Consider the following 12063-nt stretch of genomic DNA (forward strand, 5'->3'; position numbering starts at 1 on the left):
TTGGTAGGCTATTAATTTTATTACAGCTGCATTTATGGGAAGAGACTTTTATAAAATAAATATACCATAAAATAACATAAAAAAATGTACATAGTAATCACAGAAAAATTATTTTATCACTGATATTGAAATCTGTTCTTCAATAAGCATTATGATGTGACTACAATTAAATGTAGAAAGTTATCTGGGTAACTTAAATGTTCGGACATCCACTGAAGCGGCGTCTCTAATGGCGGTACAATGCCATGGGTGCACACTGTAACTGTAAAATCACTTAATAAGTATCAATTTTATTAAATGAATAAAAGTGTATGAAGGGTACAGGGGAAAAACGATCAATGTCCATATTGAACTCTGATTTTTCCCCAGCATGGTACATATATCTTTCGACCTTATTTCCAATGAATTGTAAGGTAAATGTATCAATGCCGGCACACTTAAGACCTATCTGGACACCTTTATCATTTTAGTTTTTAAATAAGTATAACGCGAATTAAAATCAAAGATAAAAATATAATACAAGAAAAATATTTTTATCTTTGAGATTCTTTGATTTTAATTCGTGTTATAACTTATTTAAGGACTAAAATGATAAAAATATCCAGACATTGATACATTTACTTTAACTGTTCTTGATCAAAACAGACAAGACTTATGAAAATTCTTTGAAAATGCCACGAGATAGCATGATCAGATCAATTTCGACAGAAGGTAGACTTTAATCGTTTTTCCCCTGTACCCTTCATATACATGATATTTCCAAGAGACATGTTACAACTGTCCGAAATCGATGAGCGTTAAGCCTATCACACAATACAAAGGTACAGGCAATAGAAATAATCTCATTTCAACTTATAATAAAACTGAAAAACTGTGATTAATCAGATATGGGCAATAGAGAACAGAAATCCAACGCGTTGGAAATTCTGTTTCTATTGCTTATTGCCTGTCATATTCCATTGCTTTAATACACAGTTTCTGGTAAGTTGAAATGTGGTAATTTCCGTTGCCTGTCTTATTCCCTGTACCTTTGTATCCTACGATAGGTGCATTTAGTTTCATCCTTTAAACTTCAAAATGGCCACGTATAAAAAAATACGTGTCTCTTAGATTTCTGTCGCTTTCATAACATATTTCAAAGAAAATCAAATGTTTTGGACAGTTTCGGCATGTTCCTTGTTAGAGAAACAATAAGATAATAGTACCATTTTCTTGATCCGGGAATACTTCGTTTAACAAATGCTTCAAAGTTTTTCTTTGGCCTTCTTCGTTCATTGGTTTAACGAGTTTCTGTATGTATTTATCGTCACTCGTATAACAACGGAAAGGTATGTATTTAAATCCCTCTTCAGTACTGGCTTCCATGAGTCTACCATTCACGGACCAAAACTGATCGAATTTATCATTCATAATGCCATTCCATAGCTGCGTGTGGTCCTTTTTCTGCATACTGGAGACAATTTGGCCTCGATGCTTCAAGACGTCAGCTTCTTTTATACAAGAGAGGAAATGCGCCTCTACGACTTCCCTAAAATTGCACAGTTGCATTTACATCACCTATAACTGTATCAATGAAGTAAACTGCGCTATCAATTAAACAAACGATTGCATACAACTTATTACATACTTATTTTGACAGTGCATTAGAACGTTCTCCGGGAACTTATCAAAGTGCACAACAATGTTCCAAGGAAATTGAATGTCATTGAAATAAATGTCGAGTAAAACGCCAATCGGATAATGCCACTTTAACGGCATTCCATTGAACTCCAGCCACATCTCATGCTCTTGTTTACTGTCGCTTTGTGTATGCCGTATGAAATGTTTCCGGACCTACAACAACATCCAAGCAACATTACAGATAAAATGATTGATTCAATAGTTATTTGCGCATACATTCGTAGAGTTTTATGCGAATAACAGAATTCTGAACTATGTGGTCTCTTACCTTCTCCGTACATAGTGGAAAATAACTTAATCTAGGTACCATCAGGTAAAATGGATCAGGCCCTTGTAAATCGCAAATTTCCTCTGAGTTGAGAGTAAAACAGACTGGGACCTTTCCGTCCCATATTTCCCGTAGTACCTCCCGATCGTGTGCCATTGCGTTAATAATATCGCGCTCACTCTAACACATTTGTTAAAACATAACTTAATGACAAACAGTCGGAAAGTTAGGTTATATTTTCGTCGAAGGAAATGTTCCACTCTTCCACTCGACACTCTCGACTCTCGAACTCTCGACCTCGACAGGAACTCCACTCACTCACTCAGTCCACTCGACGAGCGCGAAGACAGCCATCTAGCGACAACTGTGACAAGCATATAATATTTACTATATACGAATCAATAGAAAATGAAAACTGTAAAGTTATTTTTAAATGCATATATGCTTATTGAGAAACTCTTGAAAAAAGTAATGGTAAATCTGCAGTATAATGGCAAACTCTCCGATTTGTTTGAAATTTACATATTTTTTGTGTAATTAAAGCTAAATAGCGCGCGCGTCTGTGATGTCTAAGCTGCGTTCCGATATTCACTGTCAGTATCTGAAGATCTGTAGTGTACGTTACGTAAACTATAGATTTTCAGTACTTGCAGTGAATATCGGAACGCAGCCTTTGTATATAAAATTGTATATAAAATTATATACACTTAATAAAATTACTTTTCTTAAAAATATTTTGTCGTGGTCAAGAAAATGTTTTTCAAAAAATCTCAGAAACGGTTGCAAAATTTCTAGGAGAGGTTTAATTGTGCAACCTTTTATAAACGTCTTTGTGACAAAACAGCGAACATTTTCACGCATTTTTAATTGTAAGGTTTATGAGATACTTGTGAGATCTATTTTGAAATGCTTTGAGAAGGTCTTTGGAAGGTATTCATTGATTCGAGTTTTGTTTTGGTGGGGAAGGGGAATCATATTTCTCTTCTCGACCTTCTATGACCAATTTTGTAAACTCTTCTTCAAATGATTACATCAAGTGATCTCATTTAGTGTCAAGCGCTTTGCGATATAAAATGGGGAAACTTCGAGGATGGTTGGCGAAATATTGTACTGAATCAGAAGAAAATTCTGATTCAGTAAAGTGTAATGTAAGTGTAAGTTGTGAAGAAGTTTTTTCCCATTCTGATCGAGAGCAAAAGTTAAAAGATCACTTATGCGATATACATAACATAACCGAACTAGACACACATCCAAAACGTGGCTTTATACTAGAGAATTACGTAGTATCAAAATACGAAGGAACTATGCATACATTGCAACAGAAAAATCAATTTTAAACGGAAGGCTTATTTGTTAATAAAGCATTTAAAACGTACTCACCCTGATAAATGTAAATCTATTAATACGGGAAAAGTTAAAAAAAGAGCTGACGTATGGGACAAGTTCGACGTTAAGAGGCAGTAATGCGACGTGCAAAACATGTGAGATGGTTATAAAACGTCACAATAATATTTATAATTTACGGAGACACTTGCGAAATTGTAAGTAAGTATTCCAAAACGCATCCGTATAAAATATTGATAAGTATAAAGTTGGTACAGTAGATAATGAAATAATAACCCACACAGCAAAACTTGTTTCAGAAAGCTTTCCGAAAGATAACTTGGAAATTAATATTGAAATTTAAAATTGAAATCATTCAGAAATATTTCTGAAACGTTTTATAAAAATAATATATCATTGAAAGCTTTCCAAAAGATAACTTGGAAATTAATATTGAAATGTAACATTAAAATCATTCAGAAGTATTTCTGAAACGGTTCATCGAAATTATTTATGACCCTTTTCACTGAAATATTTCTGAAATATTACGAAACATTTCAGATAAATATTTCGTACGTAATGTCAAAATACATATCATTGAAAGCTTTCCGAAAGATAACTTGGACAATAATATTGAAATGTAACATTGAAATTATTCAGAAGTATTTCTGAAACGTTTCATCATCAAAATCATTTATGACCCTTTTCACTGAAATATTTCTAAAATATTACGAAACATTTCAGAGAAATATTTCGTACGTAATGTCTAAAATACGTATCATTGAAAGTTTACCGAAAGATAACTTGGAAAATAATATTGAAATGTAACATTGAAATTATTCAGAAGTAAAAACGGAGAAGTAAAAACTTGAATCGCCAGTGAATAATTAACAATTAGCAAAAGAATTATGTTCGACCCAACTGGCAAATTTTATTGTTCACAAAACGCTACATTTTGACTGCAGATTTCGGTCCTTTTCAAGCGTATAGAAACTCACAAATATTATTAGTCAGACATAATGCCCAAACTACGCCGAATCTAAAAACTAAACATCAAAAATTGTGGCACGCAACAATAAGTATAAGTCCAAAAATAATTATATAAATCAAAACTTACATATTTGTATACAGAATGCTTGCTCGCCGGTTTTCTGATATTGTTCTGGTGTTCTTTGAGCCGTGTGCACAAATGTCTTTTTGTCTGCCCAATATACGTAGCATTGCAATCTTTACATCTCTTCGAACATATCATAAAATAAACGTAATTCTATCTCCTTCTTCTCTGTTTCCCTCTCCACGCCCTGGCTTTTAATATTGACGTCATTGGTTTCTTTATTACTTGTCTGTTCTCGTCAGTTAAAATTTTACCACCGCACGGCTCTTACATGCCCTTCGACATAAACGAATAACGAAAATGCCATTTAAATTGTATTTTACTCCTGTGAATTTAACGCACAAATATGTAAGTTTTGATTTAATTATATAATTATTTTTGGACTTATATTTATTGTTGCGTACTACAATGTTTGATGTTTAGTTTTTAGAATCGGCGTAGTTTGGGCATTATGTCTGACTAACAATATTTGTGAGTTTCTATACGCTTGAAAAGGACCGAAATCTGCAGTCAAAACGTAGCGTGTTGTAAACAATAAAATTTGCCAGTTGGGTCAAACATAATTCTTTTGCTAATTATTCAGAAGTATTTCTGAAACGTTTCATCAAAATCATATATCACTGAAAGCTTTCCAAAAGATAACTTGGAAATTAATATTGAAATGTAACATTGAAATCATTCAGAAGTATTTCTGAAACGTTTCATCGAAATCATTTATGACCCTTTTCACTGAAATATTTCAGTGCTGTGTGGGAAATCAATAAAAATGTAAATAGTCCGGTTTTCATCACGGAACATATATAACATTTATATGCAATATTGACTGAAACAGCAATTGTCCGTGTATGGTTTTGGATTATTGAATAATTCCTCGAAATAATAATACAAAATCAATTTTCTGCATGTTTGGACAAATGGGTATATATATAAAAAGCGTGCTAATAAATAAATGTATCTAATTTTAATAATGTTACACAGATTTTAATATTTTGTAATACTAAATATTTTCTATGCTAGAGTATAGATTTGTAATAAAGTATAAATAGTACTTGATTAATAATTGCGCGACGTGTGTAGTTATTGTAAAAAAATTTTATCTAATCGTGGGGTCCAAAGCAAGAATTAAAATATTACTTATGGACATACATAACGTAAGAGTATTAGACAAATATTAAAAATCTGGACAACATATATACTAGAAAATTACAGAGTATCAAGACAAACAGCATCAAGACATGCAATTATTGCAAAACAATAATTTTTAAATAGGGCGTACACGTTTTAATAAGACATTTAAAAATTGATCACCCTGATATAATAAATGTAATATTATTCACAGAAGTGTGATAAAAAGATCAAATATATGGAACCAGTTCGACATAAAAGGCAGAGATGCGAAATGAAAAACATGTAAGAAGATTATAAAACATCTCAAGAGAACTTATTATTTAGAGCTACACTTGCAAACTTGTGAGTAAGTATTCTAAAACGCATCCGTATAAAATATTAATGAATATAAAGTAGGTACAGGTATAAAATAATAAATAAATGAAAATGTAAATAATCTGTATCATAGTTAATAGTTTAGAATAAATGTGAACTGGCCAGTCGCTTAATTTCTGATTTTATTTTTTATTTATGTGAAAGTTAGTATTTAGGTAAAAATGAATTAATTTCTTTTGTAAACTGGTAATTAGTAGAAATAAATTCTTTATTATTAAAATAATTAATAGATAGTTTATCAAAAATAAATTACTATTTATTTGAAAATTAATAATTAGTGGAAAATAATTATTAATTTTTTCAATAATAAATAAATAATCTCAGATAAATTACTTATATTTTAAAAATTATTAATTGGTTGAATATAAATAATTTAATTATTGCAGTTAAATGTGGTTTAAAAAAGGTAATTATGAAGAAGAGGGGCTTCCTCACCGATTTGGCTAAAATTTTAATTTTGTGTATTTTGGTGCGTAAAACATGAATCTATAAGTTAAAATTGTCGCTCTTAATTAGGAAAAAAGTTATTAAGTACTAAAATTGATAGTTGCGTGGTTAGAATGTCTGTCATACTGATATGATGTAGACGCACATGATAATGCGTAGTGACGTAAAAGTACATGAAATTACAGTAATAATACAGTATAACGGCAACCTGCTGTCCTATAATAGTCCGGCGCCTTACTTTAATTATGTGCTATTATTTGACTTTGTATTTATTATACTTTGTATTTATATAGACCTTTCAATATACCAATTATTTTCTGCTTTAAAAAAAGCATAAACTCTATTTCTATTATCTTTTTTAACTATATGGTTAAGAGTTATAATGTTATAATGTTATAAAGTTATAATGTTAATGTTATGTATAATATTCCCAAACGATAATTTAATTATAATTATATTGCATAATCTTAAATCTTACCTTGTTAAGAACTTCATTACCAAAGAGTTCGCCATACTCCAAAGTAAAGTCTTAGTGTAAAATTCAAAAAGTTAGTATCTAAATAGAGAGAATCGTGTATGCGCTCAATCACGAGAAAATCCATTATCCACCAGTCTTCAAATACTGCAGAAAAAATCCTCTGATGACTGACAACGAATATAAAAATTCGAGGTAAAGTTTGCATTAAAAATATAAACTGGTTTGTCCACCACTTCCAAAAACTTTGCTATTATAATTTTTATTATGATAGATATATTTAGATTAAATATTAATTAATCCTTTTAGAGTCTAATCTTTTTTGTGTGTGAGAAGAACATATTTAATTTAATTATTTTTTAAAATGTTAGAGATAGCTGAATACGAATATAAAATTTACCAAAATTTATTTTGTTGTTATTGCTTTCGTGAATAATTAATATTTCCAGACACTAAGATATAAAATCAACGTCTATCATAAATAATATAATAGACTCAATTCAATTAATATTTTAACTTGCCTACAATACGAATTGCGCTACAGGTCACTTTCTCGTTCTCTTCAACTTTTACAAGACAGCATATGCATACATGTGTGATTTTGGATGCACCTTCTAATATATAATATTGTATGATATATTGATGATCACACACATACATACACACACACACACACACACACAATATGTCACGTACTATGTTTACACGAGCGTTACTTCTGTAGTAACTTATACGATAATTCCTCCACGTAAGGGCCAAAGCACATACATATGACAGTCGTAGTCGTGGACGTAAGTAACGATATAGTCAATATCGATAATAAAGCATTGATAAATTAAGTGTATATTTTTTCAAAAGCTATAGAATCAAAAGTGAAATGATTTATCCCATATATTTGGCGCTGCTTGGCGTGAGACACTGCCGTGTTTCTTGATACCGTTCTTATACCACTGTTCGTCAAATTTTAAATACGAGAAATGAATCCTATCGGATGCCATTTATCGGATAATCTGAATTTAAAAGTGTAATATATATAATGCTCATGTGTTGTGTTTATATGTGGTTATATATCATTATATATAATCTATGTGGATAAATGCTTTCTTTATATAATTTATATATAAATTATGAGAACTCATATATGTATAATCATGTCAAATTGTATATGAAACATTATATATATTTAAATATATTTTAATCGCCTGTATAATTATATATAGGGGAGACCGGGGCAAACTCGACACCGGGGCAAACTTGACACTAGGCTTTTTGCCAATTTAAATCTATCGTAGAAACTTGCTTTTCCTACTGTAAATGCGTCTTTATGTGCCAGTATTATCAACGGAATTTGGTAACATTCTGAGTTATAGTGTAATTTTTAACGCGACATAAGCGTTTTTGATAGTGAAAAGTAATTTTTCTGATCTCTCGAAAATGTCTACTCTTTCATCGAGCTTTACTCTTGCGAATCTACCGGTAAGTGATTTTGATGGGAAATTCGATGCTTTATACGAATCTGATAATAGTTTTTGCATATTTTCAAAATTTTTATATTTTTGGAGTAACAAAAGTAAAAAACGACGTACGGGGCAAAGTCGACACGGTGTTTTATTGGCTCCCAATAATAAACGATGCTTGTGATGCAGCTATATGGCCCATGACAAATGTGTGCGCACGTGTAATCGCGAATTTACTTACATAAATTGTTTTTCAGACATGAGTTTAGATGAAAATAATTGAATGTTCAACAATTTTTGTTCTCATTATTTCCAATGATTGTTTTACTTAATTCCAAATTTTTGTACTTTCTAAATATACGATAAACAAATGTATATTTAGTTTCAGACAATAAAAAATAAGTTCCAGATCAAATTGTGTCGATCAGGCAAAGTGTCGAGTTTACCCCGGCATTTTTCAATTTGAAAATTTGTCTTCGCGTCACTTTTCCTTTCCTGGAGGCAAAACTAAGCGACGTACAGCAAAATTTCCTTAAGCAATTTTGTACCTGAAGGAACGCTCTTTAAATGTGTACCATTAAATTTGCTTGAAAATTTTAATTAATTGTTGAAAATTGCCTTTGAAAAAATTGTGTCGAGTTAGCCCCGGTTTCCCCTACTCTATAATGGATCTATTTATATAAATTTGTATAACTGATATTATTTTATTTGACAATATCAAATTAGTATGAGATATACAATATAATTTCTAGTTTTAGTTTACACAATTGCGTTTTAAGTCCGACAAAGTCCATATTGGCACGCAGTGCCAAAAAAACTGAAACATGTATTTAATAATAACACAGGACCACAAAAAATTTTTTTTGAAAAGCAACTGGGATCAGAGTAGGTGTTTCTTATAGATTTTGGGTCACTGAATCCGAATTCGTAAACCGTTTTGCTCCAACACGTCTAGATTTTTAGATAATCAAGAAAAATAGCGAAAAATCTGTGAAAATTGAAATAAACATTTAAAGAAAGAGCAAAAGTATAACATCAAAGAAAGAGAAAAAGTATAACATCAAAATGCGGTCGCAGAACTGATTTAAATATATTTTGGTAAGTTAAATAAAGTGCAAAAAAGGAGGATGTTAAAAAAGGGACGAATTTCGCACAAAAAGGTGTAAGTAAAAGAAATAGTGTTTTTTGTAGATCTTAATCTCCTGAATACGATAAAGCTAATAAAAAGTTCGTGGTGCTTGGGGAACACCTTGAAAATTGAGCATAAACGTGGTGTATTTACAGAAATTCGGATGAGATATATGCTATATCATAAAATGTACTGGTGAAAGATTTGTTGGGGAGAGGGAAAAGGGGGAAGAAAAAGTGTTTTGTGTGCGTGTGTGTGTGCATATGTGCGTGCGCGAGTGCGGGTGCGTGTGCGGGTACGGGTGTGTGCGGGTGTGCGCGTGTGTGTGCGAGTGTGCACACACCCGCACACACGCGCACGCGCGCACACACCCGTACCCGCACACGCACCCTCACCCGCACCCGCACCCGCACCCGCACCCGCACCCGCACCCGCACCCGCACCCGCACCCGCACCCGCACCCGCACCCGCACCCGCACCCGCACCCGCACCCGCACCCGCACCCGCACCCGCACCCGCACCCGCACCCGCACCCGCACCCGCCACCCGCACCCGCACCCGCACCCGCACCCGCACCCGCACCCGCACCCGCGCACGCACCCGCACCCGCACCCGCACCCGCACCCGCACCCGCACCCGCACCCGCACCCGCACCCGCACCCGCACCCGCACCCGCACCCGCACCCGCACCCGCACCCGCACCCGCACCCGCACCCGCACCCGCACCCGCACCCGCACCCGCGCACGCACCCGCACCCGCACCCGCACCCGCACCCGCACCCGCGCACGCACCCGCGCACGCACACACGCACACACACACACGCACGCACCCGCGCACATACACACACACACACACGCACCCGCGCACACACGCGCCCACCCGCACCCGCGCGCGCGCGCACGCACCGCACACACACACACACACACAACACTCTTTCTTCCCCCTTTTCTCTTCCCAACAAATCTTTCACCAGTACATTTTATGATATAGCATATATCATCCGAATTTCTGTAAATACACCACGTTTATGCTCAATTTTCAAGGTGTTCCCCAAGCACCACAAACTTTTTATTAGCTTTATCGTATTCAGGAGATCAAGATCTACAAAAAACACTATTTCTTTTACTTACACCTTTTTGGGCGAAATTCGTCCCTTTTTAACATCCTCCTTTTTTGCACTTTATTTAACTTACCAAAATATATTTAAATCAGTTCTGCGACCGCATTTTGATGTTATACTTTTTCTCTTTCTTTGATGTTATACTTTTGCTCTTTCTTTAAATGTTTATTTCAATTTTCACAGATTTTCCGCTATTTTTCTCGATTATCTAAAAATCTAGACGTGATGGAGCAAAACGGTTTACGAATTCGGATTCAGTGACCCAAAATCTATAAGAAACACCTACTCTGATCCCAGTTGCTTTTCAAAAAAAAATTTTTGTGGTCCTGTGTAATTGATATTGTGAAATATTATGTCACGTTCTGTCAAAATTAAGTCAATTCGTCCGTTTTTGGGTCAAAACATTTAAGTAATTTACCCGGGATTTGGACCAGGTTGTGCGATTAATCCAGTCCGAAGAGATATCGAATTTTTGTATGTTTTAAAACGAGAGTCACATTTGTTTATTAAATTAAAATTTGGAAAATCTATTATTAAATCCAAAGGGGTTAATTTATATGGAATAAAGGTTCGAGTTTTATTATCTCGAATTTCAGTTTCTAATTTCTTTAATTTGAGAAATAATGGAAAAGGATCTTGATTTAGTTGTATGGTTTGTTTAATCTGAAATTTAATTCTTTTAAGTTGGAATCTTTTGCCCCCTTTTCTGGGCATGAATGAGGATTAAAAGAAATCCTATTCCCACTCTTTGGCAGCGACAGGTAAAGGAAGGAAATCTCCCTGTTGCCACACTTTTTGGCAGCGACAAGAATATCAGGAAATTACTGTTGCCACGCTGATTGGCAGCGACAGTTAAGAGTTGTGGAATTAAAGGATTTTATAGTAAAATTAGTTTCAAGAATTAAAATTAAAATTACCTTTATTCAGGGAGAATTTTCTTACAACTATTGTTTAAGATCTGGTTTAATTGATATGATTTTAATTATTGTTAAGATCTGTCTTAAAGATTTGCTAAAGTCAGAATTTTAATATATTAGCTCGAATAAAGACTGTCGGTTGATTAAGTTATGAGCGCAAGAAAATAACTAACTGACTGACAATAAACAACTAACTGTACGATGATTTTTCGCGCTTATTTATACTCAAGTGGCAAGAACCCCCCGCGCGAGCTTCTCACCACTTCTTTGTCTTTGAATCTTAAAGGAGGAGGAAGGTCTTATCAATAAGTGTAATTCTATGTCCTGCGAGCTGCGGCCTAAGAACCGTCTCCCCATCAGAAATCAGATAATTAATCAATATCGATATCTCTCTTTTAACATTCCTAGATATTTTAAGATTGAGTTAAATTTTGCTCGCACGTAACTATTAAGCATCAAGATCCGCTTCGACCGAAAACGGCACTTCTCATTGCTTATGTTATTTTAAGTTTTCTTCTTTTTTTAATTTTGCATAAAATACTTAATTTTTTTAATTGACATATTAATTTTTATTAAATATTTTCGTAAACAGTGAAATTACCTGTAATAATTCGTGAAAAAACTGTTAT

The 12063-nt window shown here is 33.8% G+C and overlaps 1 protein-coding gene across 1 annotated transcript; it reads right to left on the minus strand.

Annotated features, from left to right (window-relative positions):
- Positions 1-31: 31 nt before the first annotated feature.
- On the minus strand, positions 32-2265 carry Atg5 (autophagy protein 5). The gene is made up of 4 exons (XM_071721938.1): positions 1949-2265; positions 1628-1833; positions 1206-1528; positions 32-262 (listed from the first exon to the last, which is right to left on the minus strand). The coding sequence occupies exons 1-4, from the start codon at positions 2102-2104 to the stop codon at positions 150-152; spliced, it is 798 nt and encodes a 265-aa protein (XP_071578039.1). The 5' UTR covers positions 2105-2265; the 3' UTR covers positions 32-149.
- Between the last annotated feature and the right edge of the window lie 9798 nt (positions 2266-12063).

The sequence above is a fragment of the Temnothorax nylanderi genome, unplaced genomic scaffold, assembly GCF_030848795.1.
Source record: "Temnothorax nylanderi isolate EJ_2023f unplaced genomic scaffold, tnyl_v1.0 TNYL_tig0446_pilon, whole genome shotgun sequence".
Taxonomy (NCBI): Eukaryota; Metazoa; Arthropoda; class Insecta; order Hymenoptera; family Formicidae; genus Temnothorax; species Temnothorax nylanderi.

Bases quoted from the DNA above. Each gene is read 5' to 3' on its own strand.
- Atg5 (XM_071721938.1), bottom strand. From the start codon at position 2,104: ATGGCACACGATCGGGAGGTACTACGGGAAATATGGGACGGAAAGGTC. The intron at 1,529-1,627 runs GTATGTAATAAG...GTGCAATTTTAG, and splicing joins CTAATGCACTGTCAAAATAA to GGAAGTCGTAGAGGCGCATT. The intron at 263-1,205 runs GTACTATTATCT...GTGATTTTACAG, and splicing joins ATTCCCGGATCAAGAAAATG to TTACAGTGTGCACCCATGGC.